General features: G+C 40.9%; 1 protein-coding gene across 1 annotated transcript in view; it reads right to left on the reverse strand.

Moving 5' to 3' along the window:
- Positions 1-23,481, reverse strand: part of DNAH9 (dynein axonemal heavy chain 9) — a 326,432-nt gene that overhangs the window by 222,836 nt on the left and 80,115 nt on the right. The window contains exons 23-26 of the mRNA XM_070482321.1: positions 20,572-20,724; positions 19,215-19,340; positions 16,653-16,892; positions 16,142-16,302 (exon numbers count right to left, since the gene is read on the reverse strand). Of these exons, the coding sequence (XP_070338422.1) occupies positions 16,142-16,302; positions 16,653-16,892; positions 19,215-19,340; positions 20,572-20,724 (680 nt within the window). The remainder of the gene's footprint in view (positions 1-16,141; positions 16,303-16,652; positions 16,893-19,214; positions 19,341-20,571; positions 20,725-23,481) is intronic.

Raw genomic sequence — 23,481 nt, forward strand, 5'->3', positions numbered from 1 at the left:
GAGAGAACTTTCTAAAGGACCATCTGATCATGATGCTCCCTCCCTGAAGGACATCAGTGGCTCTCTGCTAGGCCTTTCCTCATCGTGCCCCTGCCTACTTCCCCAGCTTCACTTCTCACTGCTCCTCTCTCTCCAGGCCCCAGTACTCCAAAGCCTATTCATGAGGAGCTATTTTCACTTGCCTGGTGCTATGGTCTGAATGTTTGTGTCCTCCCAAAATTCATATGTTGAAATCCTAACCCCTAAAGATGACGGTAGTAGGAGGTGGGGACTTTGGAAGGTGATTAGGTCGCAAAGGTGGAGTGCTTAGGAATGGGATTAGCACCTTGTGAATGAAGCTCCAGAGGGATCCCTTGCCCTTTTCACCACGTGAGGACACAGTGAGAAGGCACCAGCTCAGGAGTCAGAAAGGAGGCCCTCACCAGAAACTGACATGCTGTCACCTTGATCTTGGGCTTCCCAGCCTCCTGAACTGCGAGCAATAAACTTCTGTTGTTCATAAGCTACCTTGTCTGTGGTATTTTGTTACAGCAGCCCGAACGGGCTAAGACATCTAGACACACCAGGACCGTGCTTGTCCCTCTCTCCTTTCCCATCCAGCCCCCAACCCTTCAAGGAGTCTACCTGGATGACGTTCCTCTTCAGTCTTTGCCAGTTGATTGCTACTAACCCCTTGGGGCTCATATTTGATGTTACTTCACCCACTAAGTATTATTTCACCCCTCAACATGGAGTGAGAAGACACACCTCAGTTGAGCTCCTACTCTGCTGTACTCCACTTTAAATTCCAACAAAATGTATGATACATGTATATAATACACATCTTCCATATACATCTTCATAAGATACATGGAGGTGGGGCTATGTCTTATTCATTGTTTCTTCTCCAGAACCTAGCACAGCTCCAGGCACATATAGACACTCAATAATTATTTATGAAACAAGCAAATGAATTCGTGAATGAACGGATCAATCATTCAATCTGTTTAATCCTCCTGTCACTATTTTTACTGACAATAAAATAAACTTGTCTTTAAATTTATTTCTAGTACTTTTTAAAGGAGACTTAAATTTCCAATTAGACTCACTTTGAAATGTGCCTTTGCATACTAAGCACATGAAAAGATGTTCAACATCATTGGTCATTAAGGAAATTCAAATTAAATCCACAATGAGATACCACTACACATCCACTAGGATGGCTATAATCAAAAAGACACAGTAACGAGTGTTGGCGAGGATGTGGAAAGATTGGAAACTTCGCACATTGCTGGTGGGAATGTAAAATGGTACAGTCACTTTGGAAGACAGTTTGGCAATTTCTTTAAAAGTACAGCCCACCATATGATTCAATAATTCCTCTCCTAAGAATTTACCCAAGGGACATAAGAGCACTTGTTCACACAAAGACTGACACAGGTATGTTCAGAGCAATATTCATAACACTAAGAAACTGAACACAACACAAATGTCCACCACAGCGAATGGATAAACAAAATGTCATATATCCAGGCAATGGAATACTATTCAGCAATATAAGGCGATGAAGTACTGATATATGTTATAACATGGATAAACCTTAAACAATCTAAGTGAACGAATTCAGATGCCAAAGATCACATATTATATCATTTCATTTATGAAATGTCCACAAAACACAAATAGAGATAGACAGCAGATGAGTGGCTGCCTGGGAACGGCGGCGAGAGTGGGGATTGACTGCAAATAGGGTGATGGCAATGTTCTAAAACGGGCTTGTGATAATGCTTGCACAACTCGGTGAATTTACTAAACATCGTTGAATTGAACTCTTGTAATGGGTGAACTTGAAGGGAGGAAAAGTGTAACTCAATAAAGCTGTTAAAAATGTGCCATTGGCTAAGTTTTTAATACCTAGCAAATCAATACATAGGCGCTCAACGTGCAGTCTGGACGGGGAGGGAACATCTGAAGGGACCTCCGAAATGAATTCTCTTTATTTCTGAATCTGATGTCTAGAGTTGACCAGAGACTCCAAGTTACCACCTTTCGTGCCAGGTGGTGACTGAGTCCCCACTGATCCTACTAAGCCTAGAACCAAAATGCTTTTGAATAGACTTGAAGTAAGTTCTCGAATTCTGCTTTAAATAAGTGCAGATTCCCATATCTACTCTGGCCTTTGGAAGTGATACCCAGGAAGGCAGATCCCTCAGGCAGAGAGGAGAGGCGTGTGGGATTACTATTCCACTGGAGTTTTCCGGTGTGATGGAATATGTTTACTCAGTTGATCAGGGGACCCAGGCTGCATTTAACCCCTGGTGAGCCAGGCTCATGCAGCCGCCTCACTTTTCCCTGTGGACAAAGCTCACATTAGAGTTGATCTGTCAGGCAGGCCCCGAGGAGAAGTGACCTGGGGTTAAGGTGAAAAGCTGGATCCCGTGTCACCTTGCTCGGTCACTGTTACCATTTGGCAAAGATTCTTTCCTCTTTCAAATACTCATAGCCAGATCTTCACAGAGTCCTATGTGCAGCCTAATCATACGTGCCCTCCCTGGCTCTGAGTTTCCGGCTGCAGATTGGCCCCATGCCTTCCACTTCTCCTAGCCTCAGGTTTCTTCTTGAACTAGTGGGGCCTGTTGCTGCCCAGCCCTGTACTTCCCAGGAGGAAATGCAGCTGCCTGGACCAGTGGCATCCCAGCCTGCAGCTGACTCTCCTCCCCATCCTCCCTGCCACCCCCTTTCTGCCCCAGGGCTGTTCCCTCTGCTGGCTAGAGAGCAGTGCCCGGCCTCTTCTCACTGGAGCTGCAGGGCTCTCAACGAATCTGGGAGCCCAAAAGCACAAGGCTTCACAAACATAGAATTCTCATAGAAAACTCAAGAATCTCTGAAAGAAATCCTCAGAACTGGGTGTCAATCTCTTTTTGGGTATCTACTGAGCTTCTGATTATTGTAGAAGAAGCACTGGGGGGAATGCCAAAATGTGTATGTTTTTCCTGTAATCATACTCTAGAGCTGGACGGGACTTCCGTGATCAACTAATCCAATGCCTCTATTTTATAGATGTGTAGACTGAGGTTCAGCGGGGGAAAGTGGGCTATCTAATAAGCTCTAATAACTAACACAGGGCCAGTGGGGCTTTAACTTGGACCATGAGAAAAACACAAAGGAAAGAAAGAAATAGCATTTCTCTCTTTCACATCAGGGGTTGCCATTATGCTTGGGCTACTGAATTGGCAGGATGTCTCAGTCCTTTGGGACACATGCTCCTGTTCTAAGATTCCATCTGTGGTCTTGTTAGTGTCCATCCCTTTAATCACCCAAGCCAGCTGCTTCAATGTGCTCCTGTTTCCTAGTGAGGGAGGCAGATCACACTATAGTGAGTTCAGGCAAGGATTCTGGAGTCAGACAGACTGGGTTCAAATCTTGCCTCTACTACAAAGTGTCTGTGAGACTTGGTCAACTTATTAAAAGTTGGGGCCTTAAAAAACATATGTTATTGAGGCCCATCATGCAGTATTTTCTTTGTACAAAGGAATTTAGATAAATTTGCTGCTTCAAAAAGAATAGCAATTGCGAAAATGGCAAGGAATCCTTTAAGAAAACCTCTTGCCTAGCCAACTAACCCCAACACAGATATGGATCAATTTAGTTTTGTTGCTTATTGGAAACACAAAATGTTTAGTGTTGGAGGAGACCTCAGGGATTTGGCTCTTTAACCACACGAGGCTCTCTCCCATTGAATCCTTCAGATACGATCATGTACTCTTTTCTTCCAGTAAGGCAGTTTATTATTTTAGAAGGCGGCCCCTTCCACAGTGGGCCAGTTCTAATTGTTTGAAAGGCTTTCCTATTATCAAGCTAAAGTCGGTCTTGTTTTCTTTGGGCAAATGACTTCTATAGGATTTCTTCTTATCTGCCCCACCAGGCTCTTATGAGGGAGGATAAGATGAGACAAGAGATATGAAAGTAACCTGAAAAGCAGAAAGCCAGTCCACTTTCAAGGTATTATTTTTTAAGGCATTAAATATATGAAATGTAGCTTTTCTTTTTTTGACATAGTTATTCAACTGGCAGATAAATAAAATATCAAAAGATTCTGTATCTTGATTTCAGCAATGAACACAAATAAATAAATAAATATGGTCTAGCTAGTCAAAGAATTTGTGAGATCATAGTTGGTTTGTATTCATTTTCTATTCCTATGTAAGGCATTACCATACATTTAGTGACTTAAAACAACACTCATTTATTATCCTACTTCTGTATGTCAGAAGTCCAGGTGAATTCTCTACTTAGGTTCTCACAAGGCCAAAACCAAGGTGTCAGCTGGGCTGGACTCTCATCTGGACACTGGAGAAGAGCCTGATTCCAAGTTTATTCAAGCTCTTGGCCAAATTCAATTCCTATGAGCTGTAGGATTGAGGGCCCCATTGGTTGCTGTTAGCCAGAGGATCTCTCAGCTACTAGAAGCCATTCTACCATCCTTGCACATGGCTCCCTCCATCTTCAAAACCAGCAATGGCGTGCCAAATTCTTCTCATGCTTCAAATCTCTCTGATTTCCCCTTCTGCCTTCAGGCAGGAGAAAGCTCTGCTTTTAAGGGCTCATATGATTATATCGGGTCCACTTGAATCATTTCCCTTTTGCCATAAAGCAAAACATAATCATGGGACAGACATAATCATATTTATAATTTTTACCCATACTCAAAGGGGAGGAGATTATATAAGGGAAAGGTCATTGGGGATCATTCTTAGGATTCTACCTACCACACGTTTCAATAATCATATGAACACGATTACAACAATATCTGCCCGAAGGGAGGCCTCTAGTGGCATCACCAGGACTCATGTCCCTGATGTTCAATATCTTTATCAATAACTTGAATTAAGAAATAATTGATTAGAGATCTTGTCAAGATGGCAGCATAGACAGACTCTGAACTCATGTCCTCTCATGAACACAATCAGGTTACAACTATTCTTGGAAAAGTTACCCTGGAGAGAGAACTGAAAACTGGATAAAAAGAACCCCCACCACAAGGGACAGTCCTGACTGAGGTGGAAGAGACAGAAATTCATTCTGGAGAGCAAAAAGCCACCTTTGTGTGAAAAAAAAGCCAGCCGGGAGGGAGCCACCCTAAGGTATGCAGCCCTCCCTGGAGGAGTGGGGACCTGAGCTGGGGCACGACATCGCTATAAGTATCCTTCAGACTCAGCAAAACTGAGACAAGTGTCAGGCTATCTGGCTTCACTGGCTACTAACTACAATGGGGATACCCTCAGAAAAGCTATTGACATAAGCGGAATAAAGCCTGCTCTTAAAGGGCCCACAGACAAATTCACCCACTTCAGAGACTAACCTAAAATCACCAGAAAGAAAGCTGCACAGCCATTTGATGAAAAGAGACTCACCTGATAGGCTCTGAGTGCATCTCAGTGAGAGGTAGGACCTCTCTGGAGACTGAAACATTGGTGGCAGCCATTGCTATGACCTAGAACAGGCATGCTGACACAGATGCTGGCAGACGCCATTGGAGTTCTTCCTCTGGCCTGTTAGCCTAGGGGTCTGCCACACCCACTAGAGCACAGATTTAATCCAGTTCAGCCAGGATAGGCAGCCCACCCTAGGGACTGGCCCCACCCAACAGCAAGCCCTTGGGCAAATTTTCAGACTGCATAGACTGGGTGCCTGGATCCTCTACAGGCAGGTGAGTGTGTCTGCCTCTGTGGGGCAGCACCCGTGTGAGGACCAGGTGAACTGTGGGAGGCACTGGTGGAGAGGTGGGGGCCTCCACAGTGGGGCGACTGGGTATGTTCCAGGGGGTTGGGAAGTGTGCATGGGCCAGGACTGTGTTTACAGTGTGTGTGGATCTATAGGGGTGGGCCTTATCAGTGGCAGAAGACCTGTGCTTTACAAACAGCCACAAAGGAAATTGGCCCCACCTTCCAAAGCCTGAAACAATTGGGTGCTCCCATGCCTAGGGCCAGCCCCACTCAGCTGCAATCCTAAGAGAGGTGACAACAGCCTTGCAGGCCTGAGGTCTACAGCAACTGTAAGCCCCTGAGCCTAGCAACCATCTACACGGGTGCCTACTCATTTAACAGGAAAACTGCAACAGAAGTGTGCTATTAGACCTTACAGCCAATGGTGCTGGGGCTCCCCAAACCCAATTTATGAATGCTTTAAACTTCTTTCTTAGAACGATTTTTGCTGTCTCCCATAGATTTTGGCATGTCATATTTTCATTTTCATTTGTCTCCAGGTATTTTTTGATTTCTCCTTTGATTTCTTCATTGACCCAATTGTTGTTCAGTAGCATTTTGTTTAATCTCCACATTTTTGTAGGTTTTCTGGTTTTCTTCCTGTAGTTGATTCCTAGTTTCATACTTTGTGGTCAGAAAGATGCTTGGTATTATTTCAATTTTCTTAAATTTATTGAGACTTGTTTTGTGGCCAAATATGTGATATCAAGTCAAGTTGCAATATACAAAATCAACATACAAACATCAGTTGCATTTCTATACACTAAAAACAAAGTAGCAGCCAGAGTAATTAAGAATACAATCCCATTTACAATTGCAACAAAAATAATAAAATACCTAGGAATAAACTTAACCAAAGAAGTGAAAGATCTGTATACCAAAAACTATAAAACATCATTGAAACAAATTGAAGAAGACGCAAAGAAATGGAAAGATATTCCATGCCCTTAGTTTGGAAGAATTAACATAGTTAAAATGTCCATATTTCCCAAAGCAATCTACAGATTCAATGCAAACCCTATCAAAGTTCCAACAACACTTTTCACAGAAATAGAACAAAGAATCCTAAAATTTATATGGAACAACAAAAGACCCCAAATAGCCAAAGGAATCCTGAGGAAACAGAACAAAGCTAGAGGTATCACACTCCCTGATTTCAAAATACACTACAAAGACATAGTAACCAAAACAGCATGGTACTGGCACAAAAACAGACACACAGATCAATGGAACAGAATCAAGAGTCCAGAAATAAACTCACACATCTATGGACAGCTAATTTTCAGCAAGGGAGCCAAGAGCATACAATGGAGAAAAGAGAGGCTCTTCAATAAATGGTGTTGGGAAAACTGGACCCACACGCAAAAGAATAAAAGTAGACCATTATCTTACACTGTGGACAAAAATCAACTCAAAATGGACTAAAGACTTGAATGTATGACCTGAAACCATGAAACTTCTAGAAGAAAACATAGGCAGCACACTCTTTGACACTGGTCTTAGCATCATATTTTCAAGTACCATGTCTGACCAGGCAAGGGAAACAATAGAAAAAATAAACAAATGGGACTACATCAAACTAAAAAGCTTCTGTACAGCAAAGGAAACCATCAACAAAACGAAAAGACAATCTAACAATTGGGAGAAGTTATTTGCAACCCATATATCAGATAAGGGGTTAACATCCAAAATATGCAAAGAACTCATATGTCTCAACAACAAAAAAAATCAACAACACAATTAAAAATGGGCAAAAGATCTGAACAGAGATTTCTCCAAAGAAAATATATGGATGGTCAAGAGGTACATGAAAAGATGTTCAACATCATTAACTATCAGGGAAATGTAAATCAAAACTATAATGAGATATCACCTTGCTCTGGTGAGAATGGCTATAATTAACAAGACAGGAAACAACAGATGTTGGAGAGGATGTGGGGAGAAGGGAACCCTTGTACACTGCTGGTGGGAGTTTAAACTGGTGCAGCCACTATAGAAAACAGTATAGAGTATCCCCAGAAAATTAAGAATAGATCTACCATATGATCCAGGTATACCACTGCTGGGTATTTATCCAAAGAACTTGAAAACACAAAGGCATAAAGATAGATGCACCCCTATGTTCATTGCAGCATTATTCACAATAGCCAAGACTTGAAAGCAACCTAGGTGCCTATCAAGGGATGAATGGATACAGAAGATGTGGTATATATACACAATGGAATATTACTCAGCCGTAAGAAATGATGAAATCCGGCCATTTGTGACAACGTGGATGGACCTTGAGGGTATTATGCTAAGTGAAATAAGTCAGAGGGAGAAAGCCAAATACCGTATGATCTCACTCATACGTCGAGGACAAAAATAACAACAAACAAACACATAGGAAGAGGGATTGGATTGGTGGTTACCAGAGGGGAAGTGGAGAGGGAGGGGGGCAAAAGGGGTGATTAGGAGCACATGTGTGGTGAGGGATTGTAGTTAGTCTTGGGGTGGTGAGCATGATGTAATCTACACAGAATTTGAAATGTATTACATGTGCGCCTAAAAGTTATATAATGTTATTATCCAATGTTACTGCAATAAAAAGAAAGAAAGAAACAAACAAACAAAGAAACAAGGAGAGAAAGAATGGATCAGCTAGAAGATAGACCAAAATTCTAAATAATTTTAACAACTGAAAATGATGGAATAGACTTAAGAAAGTGAAATTTAACAGGGAAGAATGCAAAGTAATCCTCCAAGTAGTTGCATATAGAGATGGTAGGTGACGTGGCTAGATGGTAGTTCACATGAAAAAGACCCAGGGCTTGTAACAGGTTCCAAGCTCAACATGAGAAACAATATTAATAGAAGAAAAATATCCTCAGCATTAACCTAAAACAAATCTCTTCCTTTTACAACATTTTAATATTTAAATTTTGAAAATTATCTGTCCTCAGCATACATGCCCCCAATTCTAGGATCTATTCCTAAAGCCATTTGGTTATGAGATCCTTTGTCACGTAGTGTTCATCTTTCTCTTTACCCACGATAGTTGGTAAATGTCTTTCTTAAAATGTGTCACAAAGAACTGAGGGCAATGACTGATACATAATCTCTCTAGCAAAAATAACAGCATGCCTAATAATTAAACTTGAGTATTTATAATTGTGCTTCATATTATGTGTATGTCTTAAATATGATTAGAAACTCTAGAAGCAACTTAGAAAACCCAAGAGAATCAACAGTAAAATTCATAGAATTTTTAATACAGAGTACTAAACCGACAGAATAGAAGATAAATTTACAAAAATCAATTTTCTCCTATACACAACTGAAAAGAAGGTTAAAGATATAATGAAATTAAACAAAGATTTCTTAGCTACAAGACCAACAGCATGGTCCATGAAAGAAAAAATTGACAAATTGGACCTCATCGAAATTCAAAACTTTTGAACTTCAAAACATATCATTGAGAAAATGAAAAGATAAGCAACAGACTGGGATAAAACATTTGCAAACACATGTCATATATCCGGAATATACAAAGAACCCTTACAACTCAATAATAAGAAAACAAACAGAGCAATCATACAGCAGGTAAAAGATGTGAACAGACATTATGTCAAAGAAGATATACAAATGGCTAATGAGCACATGAAAAGATGCTCAACATGATTAATTATTAAGGAAATACGAAATAAAACCCAAATGAGATACCACTTCACATCCACTAGAATGGCTATAATAAATAAGACAGACAATAACAAATGTTGTGAAAGATGTGGAAAACCAAGAACCCTCAACTTTGCTGGTGGGATGTAAAATGAGCCAGTCATTTTGGAAAATAGTTTGGCAGTTTCTCAAAAAGTTAAACATAACACTGCCAATGACCTAGCAATTCCCCTCCTAGGTATACACTCAAGAGAAATGAGAACACACGTCTATACAAAGACTTGCAGGCAAATGTTCACGGCAGCAGTATTTATAATAGCCCCAAACTGGAAACAGCCTAAATGCCCATTAACTGGCAAATGAAGAGGCAAAATATGCTATATCTGTAAAATGGAATACTGTTCAGAAATAAAAAGGAGCAAACTACTGACACATGTTCCATCATGGATGAACCCCTAAAACATTATGTGAAGTGAAAAGACGCCAGACGCAAAAGACCACATGTTGTTTGGCTCCATTTATAAGAAATGTCCATAATAGGCAAATCTATAGAGGCCAAAAGCAAATTCGTGGTTGCGTGAGTCTGGAGGTGAGAAAAAGGATTAACTAAATGGGCATGAGGGATCCTATCGAGGAGGATGGAAATGTTGTAAAGTTGATTTATGGTGACAGTTACACCACTCGATGGTTGCTAAAAATCGCTGAATTGGACACCTGGAATGGGTGAAATTTTTGATATGTCAAATATACCTCAGTAAAGTTGCTTTAAAAGATATATAATGAAAAAATAATGTTATATAGCGACAAAATTTTTTAAAAGACCCAGAAATAACAGGAAATACTCAAAACCTCAAACTCAAAAACTCAAAAAAAAAAAAATACTCAAAGATACTTATAAACTTTTCTGAGACACACAATTGAAGAAATGAATAAATAGAAATATATCACATTTTATAAAGATGGCTGTTTCTCCAAAATTAAGTTGAAGGTATTAAGTTTCACCAATCAAAACCCTAATTGTTTATATCTTGGAATTTGACAAAATGATTAGTTCATTTGAAAGAAGAAAGAGAAGAGCTAAAAAAAATGGAAAATAAAGATAGATGATGCAGACCTTTACTCTAAAAATATTACAGCTCCTGATAAAGTTACAATCCATAAATAGTGTGGCATATAGACGGATTGATATACTGATGAAACACAATAGATACCTTTGAGGTAGTCTGATAGACTCATAACTTTGAACATGGTAGAGCAAACATCCAAAATCAATGAGGGAAAGGACTCATTACTCACTAAAAAATGTTGGGACCACTTGTTACTTGGAAACAACAAAAATAAATAAAATTATATACTCCCTACCATAATTTCTTGGGTTTCCCCTGCCCAGGATCCCACACCTTGGAAAGCCGTCACCCCTCCACACCTTGTATTTCTATGGGGCTGTCAATCAAAGTATTTCCTACCCTCCCAGGGGTGGATGGGCCCAGGACTTAGGCTGGGCAAAGTACTCAATCTCATTGGTCACAGTGACTGGCTTACAAATGGGTACATGATCCAAACAGGACCAAGCTGGGTCCCTTCAAGGAATCTGATACCTGGTGCTGAGAAAGGGAGGGTTTCTACCTCCTGGATCAGGAGTCATAGAAGGAGGGCATGGAGACCATCTTCCCAGCCATACAAGGAAAACCTATGCGAGAACGAAATCAACACTCAGGGGAAAGCAAAGCCATGATGTGTGTGAGAGAGTTCAAGCCCTGAGATCTCCCTGTTTACACCTTGGAGCTGGTTACACTGCACCAAGCTGGACTCAGTTCCCAGGTATGTGAGCTAACAAGTCCTCCTTCTGTTTGTTAGTTTGAATTTGGCTTCTATCATTCATAACCGAAAATGTTTTGATGAAAACACTTACGTTACCCGAAGTGAAAAAGTTTACCAAATAATTTAAAAAGGTTAAAGGAAAATGTAAAATAAAATTAACTATAATAAAATATGGCTGAATCTGATCTTGAAATGAGCAGGGACTTTTTAAGCATAACAGTAATACAATGGGCAATGACAATAAGAATTCACAGGAGAAGAAAATCTAATATTCAATAAACACATAAAAATGCTCAAGCCTGTGAGTAATTAAGGGCATTCAAATCCAAATGAGATAACATTTTGACTAATAAAATCAGTGATATTTTTAAAAATAATACTTAATGCTGGTGAGGATTTTGTGAGATGAACACTCGTAATCTACTAGTGAGAGTGGGAACAATATTTTTTTCAAGAATAATTTGAAAGTATGTATCACCTAATTGTCTTGCTTCTTGGAATCTCTCCTGGGGAAATAATGAGAAATATAGTAAAAATTTATAGATAAGCAAGTCCATGGCAGCTTTACTTTTAATAGTAAAAGCTTAGATTTAATTTAAATATTCCATAATATGGTTATGTTACATTCACATGATTGTAATTTTATTTTTTTTAAATCTACATGCAGAAGGAAACAGACTAAATATTAACAATGGCTATTTCTAGGCGACTTTTACTTTTTTTTTTTTTACAGATTATTAAGTTTTTCAATAACAATATCAGATAAAAACCTAAAAAAGAAAGTGTATGACTTTTGCTAGTTGTGTCCTTATCCAGTAAATCACCTTCAAAGACTCTTGCATCAATTATATCGTGCCTACTTGCAGTATGCTTGGGAAATTAAGAGGTACTTGAAATTGATAGGCAGTTGATTAAAACAGTACTTACTACAGCACAGGGCTGAAAGCGCATTTGTGTGTGAAGGTGAGGGAAGGGGAGCAAAGGGGGACGAGACGATCCAAAGGTTAAGAAACAATTTTTGAGAATTACTTTTTTTCAGCCTGAAAAAACATTTCCATTTAGTTCTTGAACTTAGCATTGTGCCAAAGTCTTGCGACAACGGCCAAACCATTGTACTTACTTATATATTCAAGTCCCATCCAGGCAGTGGGAAATTCCAAAGAAACAGGCGTAATCAGTGGAATGTACTGTAATGCGGGTGTGCTTTTAATGAATGTGCAAAGGTTGTACGGATCAATTGTCCATTTGATTAATTCCTCTGGCAGGAGAGAATTAAAAGGACTTAAGCTACACACCGGCAAGAACTGAATGCTCTTTAAAATGCGATTTTCTGCATTGAGGCCAATTTTTTTCTGGGCAAAACATTTCTTGAGATAATAAAAGAAGTCAATGAGAAAATGGAATTTCCCATATAAATATTCAACTACATACTACTTTGTCAGAAAAGCATCTAATGTGCAAAACAAGGTCAAGGTCTATATAGTATTCACCATTATTTACAGCAAATCTTCTTTTCAAATTCTTATTTGCATCATTTCATAGAAGAGGTGATAAATTCCTATTTTAGAAATAATTCATTGTCAAAACTTTACTCTCTCCCTTGATAAGGTGTTCAACATTAGCATACTAGAGACCTCTAAATCCAAAAGAGGTAATTATCTTCTTCAACTCCTGGGTAGGTGTGAAGACCCAGGGAAAAGAAAAGTCTTGTACTTTTATCACTTGGAATGATGATGTGTGATCTGTCAGTGGAAAGGAAGAAAATATTCTGAATGGTAGGGGGAAGCAGAGCACATACCCAGAGTCTCAGAAATAATTTTTCTGCATTCACTAAGGGGTATTTCTTGAATGCCTGTTATGTGCTACACAGAGTGCTGGGTCCTGCAGGTAGAATAGTGAGCAAATCAAAGTGAAGACTACCATGGAGCATGCAGTCCAGAGTGGGAGAGAGATACTCATGAAATCGCTCAACTACATAATGGCTTCATTGTTCTGTTGGGAGTGATATAAATTGCCAAACTATTCGCTCATATACCAAAGTAGACAGAAAAATTCATTGCAATAGGGAAAACTGTACCATATTTCCTTCCTGTTTTGGGTAGTTGTCTTGCTGAGACTCACTATAAAGAAAAAGACACATGAGAGGGTCCACTTGGAATGAAGCTTGAGGTGGGAAAACTTTTCCTTTAACTCACACTGAATGAGCTCCTCCAACTGATTAAGCCCAAGTAATACCCTTAAGATGCCAAAACCCCCACAGCTGCTGCTGCCTTTACTGTCCCAGCTGCGGGGAAATCTGCATCTCCCTCTGAACAGACGTAATCTGCCTTTTTCCTGAGCTGGGGAGGGGAGGAGGGTCGGTCCCCAGTTCAAGCAGAAGACAGAGTAGCTGCTCCTTCTTTGGGAGCCAAGACACAGAGTCCTGGGTAGACCCCTCCCCCGAGCGAACCTCCACTTCTTGATTCTGTCTGTTCTTATGATCTAGGTCTTCAATATTCAACCACCATTCATTCATTTGACAGATATTAATTCAAAATCCACCAGGCGCTGGTGATATGGTAACAAACAAGACAGGCAAAGGATCACAAACAGGGTACATTCCAAAGGGGAATGCAGACAACAAGCAAGCAAGGAAGATCATTTCAGAATCTGGGAAATGTTAGGGAAAAGATAAACAGAGGGATCCATCAGGGTTTTCGCTGTGTGTGTGTGTGTGTGTGTGTGTGTGTGTGTGCGTGTGTGTGTGTGTGTGTGTGTGTGAGGTGGGAGAGGTTGTCTTCAGAACTCAGAGTGGAATGAAAGGATGAGAAGGGGACAAGGGAACAGAGAGCATGGAGAAGGGCATTCCAGGCAAAGGGAACCACACATGTAAAAGGCTGTAAGTCAGAATGCACTTAAAGGGATCAAGGAACAGAAGAGAGGCCAATGTGGCTGGAAGGCAGGGAGTGAGGCATCAGGGTGGCTGGCAGGAATTACTAGGTCCCATGAGGAATTCAGATTTTAGTCTAAGTGCAGTGGGGAGAGACTGGAAATAGTGACGTGACCTCTACAGGCTCCCAGAAAAAAAGAGAGATATAAGAGTAAACAAGGAGTGGTTTGAGTGGGACTCTGGCTGGAACGTCTTTCCAGACTGGGCAGGAAAATGAATGAAAGAAATGGAAAGCACGGGGGGAGATGAACCATGAGGGCTTACTCTACGGATGATATTGGGATTTTCAATTACTTTGGATTTCCCATGTCCCTATTCATTCCACGAGCATAGCGACTACAAATTTAGCTAAGCATTATTTGGAAATATATCTTAGGATTTAACCAAAATACAAGCACTTAAAATAGGCAGAGAGAAAATTAAGCAAAAGGTGGCACAGATTTGTCCATTTTAACCTGCACAATTTATGACAATCTCTTCATTACCTACGAGTCACTTATTTAGGGTGAGCCAGTCATTCAGATATGCAATTCTTTCTAGAGAAGAAGAGATTTAGTGTTCAATGGAATTACAAGGGGAAAGGGCACCAGCTCTGAGCAGAACTTAGAGAAATCTCAGCAGAATTAAAATATCATTTCTCACATGGACCATGCCCTTACTCCCCTGTCTTTTCCCTCCTTTGCCTGTGTTCTGCTGTCAGATAAATCTTCATAAAATACAGTTTTCATCGTTTTACTCTTCTGATGGAAAATTTTCAATAGTTTATCATGACTCACTGAATAAAAAAAGAATATACACTTTAAACTTTCTAGTCTAACACTTAGCCATCTTCCTAGCCTTATGACCACTGCCTCCCCTAAAGTCAAGACTCCACTCCCCCTTCTAGGAACATGTCTTGAGTTTGCCCATTCCCATGCCTTTGCAAAAATTCCATTTTTCAGAATGCTTATCAGAAGTTCTTTAACTTTTGGGAATCCTAGACCACTTTAACAATTAATGAATGCTATAGATCCTCTCAGTAGAAAAAGTGACACGTGTGCAGATTTCTGTACAATTTCATGGACAGCCATCCTACAATGTACTGAAATCCTATTGGAATCCTACACTTTCTTTAAGGTCCAGGTCAGATACCATCTTTGCCCTGAAATGTTCCCAGTCTTCTTCTCACCGTGGGGGGGATCATCTGTGCTCAGAGGGCTTGCTGCGGAGTCACTTGCTTAGAAATTTGTAGCCTATGGCTGTAGCCCTATTTTATACTATGGCCTTGCACTTTTTACCCTTATGTTATTTAAATCTTTCATCTACATATGTCTTATTTCCCTTACTAGAATTGGAGTTCAAGGGCAGGAAATGTTTTAGTCATCTTTGTATTCCCAGTGACTAGTTCAGTGTCTGGTATGATTTCATTCATGAGTGAATTAATACGAATGGCAGAAAATATGGCTCCCTAAAAAATCGTAAGCTCCTTAATGGTAGGGGTGATCTTGCTTTTATCTTTGCATTCCCAGAGTGAGAGGTGCTGAATAAAAGCGTCAACTTATCGATAAGAAACAAGTAATTGGGATCATTTTCTGAGCACTTATTATACACCAAACTTTTTACAAGCATTACCGTCTTTTATCCTTACAAAACTCATGTGAAGTGAGTAACTACCTCCATTTCACAGATGAAGAAACCAAGACCTAGGTCAAGTTGCTCATGGTCAAACAGCTGGTATGTGTTACGGCTGGTGTTAGAATCTAGGTGTGTATGACAGCCTAGTAATTCCTTAAAAGGTCACAGCTCATTGATTCGCTCTGGGGTTCATTCTGAGAAGAGCTGTGCCCTACATCCTTTCAGTTTTATTTTACATCTGTTGTGTTAATTCAGGCCCTCCTCCTGCAGCTGTGGACAAATAGAAAGTGGCAGTGGCCTTGACCCTGGATGGCCATTGGATGGCCTGAGCCTGACAACAGTAGGGTTCTTGTCAGTGGCTGACAGCAGCGCTCACCTGTCAGTCAAAGGTGTGATCACCAGGCGAGGTGTATTTCCCAGGTACTCATAGGAATATAGAAACTGGGCATCACAAATGTTGGCAAAGCAGTGTTTGGCCTCATCATCCCAACGATGCCGCAGCTGTGACAGCCAGAGGAAGGCCTGGGCATTGTCTACCTAAAAAAAGAGAGGCAGAGTAGGTGGGTGAATCACAGTGTTCAACAGGTAGCAGATGGCCCCTTGGCCTCAGGACACACAGGGCTCTAGATAACTTGAATATTGTCCACCAGTCAAGAGCCCAGCTCGCTGAGCCCACCACAGCATGAAAAGCATGGGCTGCCCTGATTACACTGTTTTGCAGGGGATCTTAAAAGTTGGGAGCAGCCACCATGATCTTCCCCCAGCTCCCTGGCCAGTGCAGAGCCTGGGGTCCCCATGTTTTGGTTGTATGTGAACTTCTCCCTAACCCCATTATTTGTGGTGTAGCTGCTCACAAAGAAGGACAATCCTGGATGTTTGGGACCCACCTTCTGAGCAATCATTTTGGCCACCACATCCCGGGCATGCACATCAATGGTGCATATGGTCATGATCTTCTGCCGATCCCCCTTGGAGAGCTGGCCAATCAGCATGGTGATGAGGGTCCTGAGCTGGGCCACTTGCTTCTTGTAATAATCCTTCATGGCATTCTCATAGCCTTCCTCCAGTCTGGCAAATGCAATGCCCACCTCTGTGGTCCACCAGATCTGAGTGCAGGTCAGGGCCACCTGTGGCGCCAAGAGTCACTTAGTAAAGCCATTACCAAGACTGTTTCCAAAACCAGCCCACTCCTCACACAGCAAGGGCGCAGAACGTAATTGTGCGGGTGACGTAAGCCTCCTCCCTTCCTCTTCTACCAACAACGTAAGTCAGGCATATATGCCTCTGTGTCCTGGGACATGGGAAGTGGTTACAACACAAGAGGGAGAAGTACTTTCTGTTCTTGAAAAATGTGTTATTTGGTTAGAAGAAATGTGTTATTTGGTTACTCAGTCAATGTCAGTGACTTTTAGAAATTGCTACACTGATCATTCTGTTTTTACTACACAGGCACAGCAGCTTTGCTGTGCTTGGGAGCATAACAATAAGTCAATTAAGCATCTCAATGACACTCAGCCTTTGATCTGTTCTTCTGGAACATCTTATGGTCTGAGTATTCTAGTTTGGTGAGCTACTGCTGATCATTTGTGGCATATTTTTTCTTGTCCACAATATTTTCACTACATTTTTCACTTCTTAAAACCTACAACCTTGAAAGGCCTAGTCTTGACGGTCAAGGTGAATTACACCAAAATTCAATATAGTCAACATGATTTGTGTTTTCAGAGCTTCGCAATAGATGGAAAAATTGATTCAAATGAACATTTCTTCTGTTTGTTGGGAAACTTAATATGGAAATGCACAATTTTGATCATTCATGGTAGAGAATTTAGATACATTGATCGTCTGTAGTATCATTTAGTTTGGGAGACACTGTTCTAGAAGATATCTGTCACAATAGCAATAGGCAACAAATTTTCTTGCCTCAAAATTCTGACTCAGGTAAACAAGGAATCCTGTTGGCAATTATTCCCTTTGTGAAATAGAGAGTCCTGTTGTAGTAAAAAGTACCATTCCCCTAATTTATCAGTTTTTGCCTTTGGATTTAGATATATTGGATTTTGTTAAAGAAGTTCCTCCAGGAATGTGATCTTATTGGAATGGTTTGAATGTGATGTGCCAACTGTACTGTTGAAAAAAAAAAAAAACCTCTTCCCTCCTGCAGTACTGACTTATTTCTCTTCTCACTGTCTGTCTACACTCACTGTCAACATTTTCCCAACTTCGTCTCCCTCTCAACTCCCTGCAATATGGCGTCTTCTCTACCACTCCACTGAAATGGCCTCACCGAGTTCACGGGCGTTCCTCAGCCTCTTTATTTTGCTTGATCTCTTAGAAGCGTGTGGCATTTTTGACCTCTAACCTGCTATCAACAGTCTCTTTTTTGGTTTCCATGACTATCACTGTCTGGTTTTCCTTCCATCTAAAAGGTACCTTTTCTCATTCTGCTTTCCCAGCTCCTCCTTGCCCACTCAGCCATCGAACGATGCTCAAGGGTTTGCTCTACACCCTCATCTCAGCCTGGATACTTTCCAAGGGCAATCTTACCGGCTTTATGGCTTCAGTTGCCATCAGATATCTGCTACCCCCAAATACACCAACACTAGTGGGATGCCACTAATAGGGGAAGGGAGGCGTGGTGTATTGCAGCCAGAGGCATTTAAACATTCTCATTAGTTCTTTCCTCTCTCTTATTTCCCTCCTGAGAACCCTGTAAAGGACTCATATATATTTTAGAATCAAGTCAGACTCCCTGACGTGGCCTGTAAGAACTGGCTTCCTTTCCAGAATCCATCTGCTGCATCTTGCTGCCTCCTCCTCCCCTTACTCTTGCTTCAACCACTCAGTTCCTCTCAGTTCTTAGAACACATCGGACTCTTCTGGGCTTCTGAGCTTTTGCCCATACTCTTCTCCATGCTTGTTTGCTCTTTCCCTCCATCTTTGACTTGTTAACTCTTATTTCAAATCTCAGCTTCAACATCATATCCTCAAGGAGGTGATCCCCAGACCCCACTAACTAGCTATATGTTCCCAGAGTACCCTCAGCCTCCTTTGTTATTGCACCAGGTCTCATTTGTAAGTGACTGACTTCCACACCAGTCTGTAAACTCCAACAGGGCAGGGCTACCTTGTTTTGTTCCCTGTTGGTGTCTCCTGTACTCAGCATAGAGCTTGGCACATACAAAGCTGGCTGGCTCAATGAGTTGAATTGCTTACATTTTCTCCCTACTGTAGCCAATGAGAGTAAAAATAGACCACCTCTGATTCCTCAAGGCAATGGTTGAGTTAGGTCATGGCTGACAATCCCCCTCTTGCTGACCCCTCACAGACCAGCCTCTCCTGATTGTGAGGCACACAGTGAGTTTGACGTTGGGCAGCCCCAGAAGGCTGAAGGAGGTCACTGAGGAAGAGGGCAAGGGGGCCCACAAAGGTCCCAGTTAGGGGACTACCTGAGCTGGATAGTCAAAGAGCCACTGCTCCCTTGGCTTTTCTTCATAGGCAGTGACACCTTCTGTCATCTCATGCCTCACAGTGGCCTTCATGTGAGCAAGCACGCGGTTCAGCCATATTTCTACCTGAAAGAAAAACTCTGCGTTAGACAATGGGTTGCTAAGAAGCTATGATCAGTACTACACATTTTATTCCACTCAGCCTGAAAAAGTGAAGAAAATGGAGCCCAGGCATGGTGTACAACTCAAATGGCTTCCAGAAGGCACAGGGAGACATTTCATTTGCATAACCCAAGATGGTGATAAATGAGAACTAGGGTTAATGAACAACAGGACGATATGCCCATTTGGAACACGCAGGATAGAGGAGCAGGTTAAGGGGATGGGGGGCTGCCATTCAGAGTTCATACAAAGAAATCTTAATCTGGGTTGAGCTAGGTGTAAATAAGTCAGTGGATTCTCATGACCTTGTCCGCACTGAATATAGAGATGAAGCCAGGATTATGTTTTCCAACTAAATTCTGGGTCTACAAAAAGAACGTATTCTGAATCAAACCCTAGGGTCCTCTCACAAAACTGAGAACATCTGATTGTTTTCTGGTACTAGAATTCTTTTCCAAGATATGTGTGGATGAAGGTAGAACCCTGTAAGAGATCTTTTCCCCAGGTGTTACTTTGGACTAGATTAGAACACCCAGGGACAATGCTTTGTTGGATCATTTAAGATAATGGACAAGGAAGGCCGTATACTTTAGTGGTGATGCTAACGGATGAGAAGGAGATTTAAGTAGAGAATCATCCCATGTTTTGTGTTTCTTGAATGGTACACTGGAGATCTGGAGGAAGGAGTACTTGGAGCAGAGTGTAGTTGGCTCTCCAAGAGGTAGAGCTGTGGGAAGAAGTGACTTGAGGTGTCTTTGTACAGATAAGTGACATCTCAGCAAAGTGGTTGATTTCAAAGGGCATTTTTCTCCCAGGGAAGATGTCAGTGTTCCAGATTCCCCTGTGGGGTGCTCCAGGGGTTGTCACGTTAAAGTCTCCTGGTGCTGCTAATCATTTTAGAATCCACTTCTCATTGACTCAAGAAGTTATTTATGTGCATTTTATTTTTCTCTGCACAGGTCTTTGGTTAAGGAAGAGATAGGAATATTGACACATGTCCTTCCCAGAGAGAGGAAAGCAGGCACTAGGAGCTGTCTCAATGTCAGTTCAGTCAAGGGAGGCTGGCAGTCCCAGAGCATGGACAGCAGTTCTGGCCCGAGGTCAAAAAGGCCATCTTGAAGGCTGCTGCTGACCATATTTGAATGCAGACACTTGAGAGAGAAAGGTGTAAGGAGGGAAAAAACTTTGATGTTACCTGCCCACAGCAGTCACAGGGCTCACTGAAGGCCACATATTCTTCTTCTTTGCTGTACATGCCAAGACTTATCTTGGTTGGTTTCTCACTGGTGTCTAGCTGGAATTGCATCTTGGCCATATTGTCAAAGAGTTTGGAAAGGTGACGTTGAACCTATGGAGGGAAACCATGCAAAGGACTGGAGAACATGTCCAGGAAGTTTCTTATTAGTATTGTTTAGAGGTCTACCATGTGACATCCATTAGGGTGCTGGATAGCAGACATTTAGAAGGAAGCTTGTGGCAGTGACGGTGATATGAGGATGGGAATCAACTGAATCTAATAGAAGAGGCCATAGGAACATAAAACTAGTAGGAATCACACTCTAGCTACAAACCAGTGAAACCACAAACGTTTGATTGATTCCTGCTTGATCTACTAGAGGTGGGAACAGATTAGAGAAAAAAATGACCGATAATTCATACACTTTCTTTCTAAGAAAATATGACTATGCAGCAGGAGATGAGCACAGGATAGTCCGCAGAGGAATGCAGAGGGTCAAGGGCAGTGGTGACAGTGGCCTGTGGAAGAAGTCACTTAGTTGTTGGAACCACTTCTAGAGGGTCCAAAGCAAGGGAAAACATGCTCACACCAAGAAGAAAGCCTGGGTGTGCCAGGGCTTCTCCCTAGCATGGGATCTCACGATACAGGGGCCTTTCAGGGATGCCCTGGGTAGCCGTTCTAGGAGGGATGTCACACAGAGTCACCCGTGGTGCTGAGGTGAAGGAAATGGCAGGCTGAAAAAGGAACAATAAACAGAAAGCTGTCCTCTGGTAGCATTTTTTGAGATACAACTGGCTTCAGGCTGCTGGTAGCCTGAGTTGCAATCCTAAATTTACAACAACCAGCTCACTAGCTTATGAGATGAAAGGAAAAATTTTGAGTATTTAGGTAAACTGTGAAGGCACTAGAGGAGATCTTACCCACAGTGACTTGGGACAAATATCTTGATGGGATGGACCTTTCTTAATCTAAGAACAAATAGTGGATAAAAGAAAAAACCAAAAACAACAACCAACATGGGACCCATGAAATTATCCTGCAACTTAAAAGAAGGAGAAAACGGGACTCAAGAGACAGAGTAAGAGTGTGTGTGTATACATGTATAAAAAGTTTAATAAAGGAAATGGAAATAATTATGAAAAACATCACCTTGTATTGCTTTCAATTAAATGAAAGAAATATGAAATCTATAAAATATGAGGTGAAAGATGAGTTGGTGGAAGTAGAGAAATAAAGTAAGGAAGCCAACAAATGATACAACAGAGTTTATAACAACATTATCAATAATAAAGGGCTGAGTAATACAAGCAAAGTAAATATGGTAGATAAACTTGAGAAACATTAAAGAACACCAAGGAAGAGGACTAAGAGATAAAAATATGTATGAATATATGAAACTATGTATGAATATATGAAGGTAATGTGTATAGCACAGAGAGAACAGAATCTCAACTTATGGAAATATGATGAACCTAAAGGAAAAAGTTATCCAGATAAATGGAATAGAAATATTACTTAAAAGCATGCTGAAAGAAAACATTTTTAAGATAATGAAAGTCCTGGATTTCAGATAGGAAAACACCTCAACATGTGTTGGAAACATCAACAAAATAAAGCAAGTATCTAAACATATACAAATTTTTTAGATATGAATAGATAGATAGATCCAGATAGAAAGACATTAGGTAAAAAAAAAAAAAAAAAAAAAGAAAAAAAAGGCAGGCAGACCTCAGATGATTTCTCTGTAACAGAATCAGCAGAGCTATATCTGTAGGTATCCAAGGGGAAATTGCTGTGACCCCTGAATTCCAAACCCAACCATTCAATCTCTCACACATGAAAACTAAAGATAGTCACAAACAAAGAAGGAATTGGGAATTATTCTAACATGCTTCATCTCTGGGGGCAGGGAGTGGGGGAAACTATTTAAAGATTTACTCAAACTGGGGCTGGCCCTGTGGCCGAGTGGTTAAGTTCGTGCACTCCGCTGCAGGCGGCCCAGTGTTTCGTTGGTTCGAATCCTGGGCGCGGACATGGCACTGCTCATCAAACCACGCTGAGGCGGTGTCCCACATGCCACAACTAGAAGGACCCACAACGAAGAATATACAACTATGTACCGGGGAGGCCTTGGGGGAAAAAGGAAAACAATAAAATCTTTAAAAAAAAAAAAAAAAGATTTACTCAAACCAAGTGAGAAATAAGTAAAAATAAATATTTAAGAATAAGTATATTATATATAAAGATAAAAAAGCTCTGGCAATGATCTTTAACTTCTCCCACACATAGAATTAATGAACATATAGTCAGAAAACAGAATGCTAATGTGATAGATATTTCAGCTCCACCATGCCTGGGCTATTTTGGAAATATTTCTATCTATAGAAAAAAAAAAAGAGTATAACTATCAAGATAACCTCTCTTTAGTATTTTCTTTTTACTAACAAACCAAAAACATAATTTTAGTAAGTTAGAAAGTTAATGACAAAGATGGAAAACTTATGCATGGGTGCCATCTTTTGGCTCCGTTGGAGAAGCTCTCCTCCATTGCTGGTGGTGATGCAAAAGGATACAACTCCTAGGGGAGGAAATGAGGCAATATCCAACCAGGCCGCACATCACTCACCCCTTGTCCCAGCAATCTCACTTCTAGGAATTTACCTGGAAGGTAGACCTCCAACAATACAAGTCCAAAGGTATTCAATGCCACATTATTTCTAATTGCAAAATATTATAAACGACCTATGACCAAACTGTGATATATTAGTCCATGGAGCATTTACCAGATGTAAAAAAATGAAGGAATATTTCTTTGCATTGATATGGAACAATTTCCAGGATATATAACTAAGTAAAAAAAAAAAAAAA

The sequence above is a fragment of the Equus asinus genome, chromosome 13 (genome assembly GCF_041296235.1).
Source record: "Equus asinus isolate D_3611 breed Donkey chromosome 13, EquAss-T2T_v2, whole genome shotgun sequence".
Lineage (NCBI taxonomy): Eukaryota > Metazoa > Chordata > Mammalia > Perissodactyla > Equidae > Equus > Equus asinus.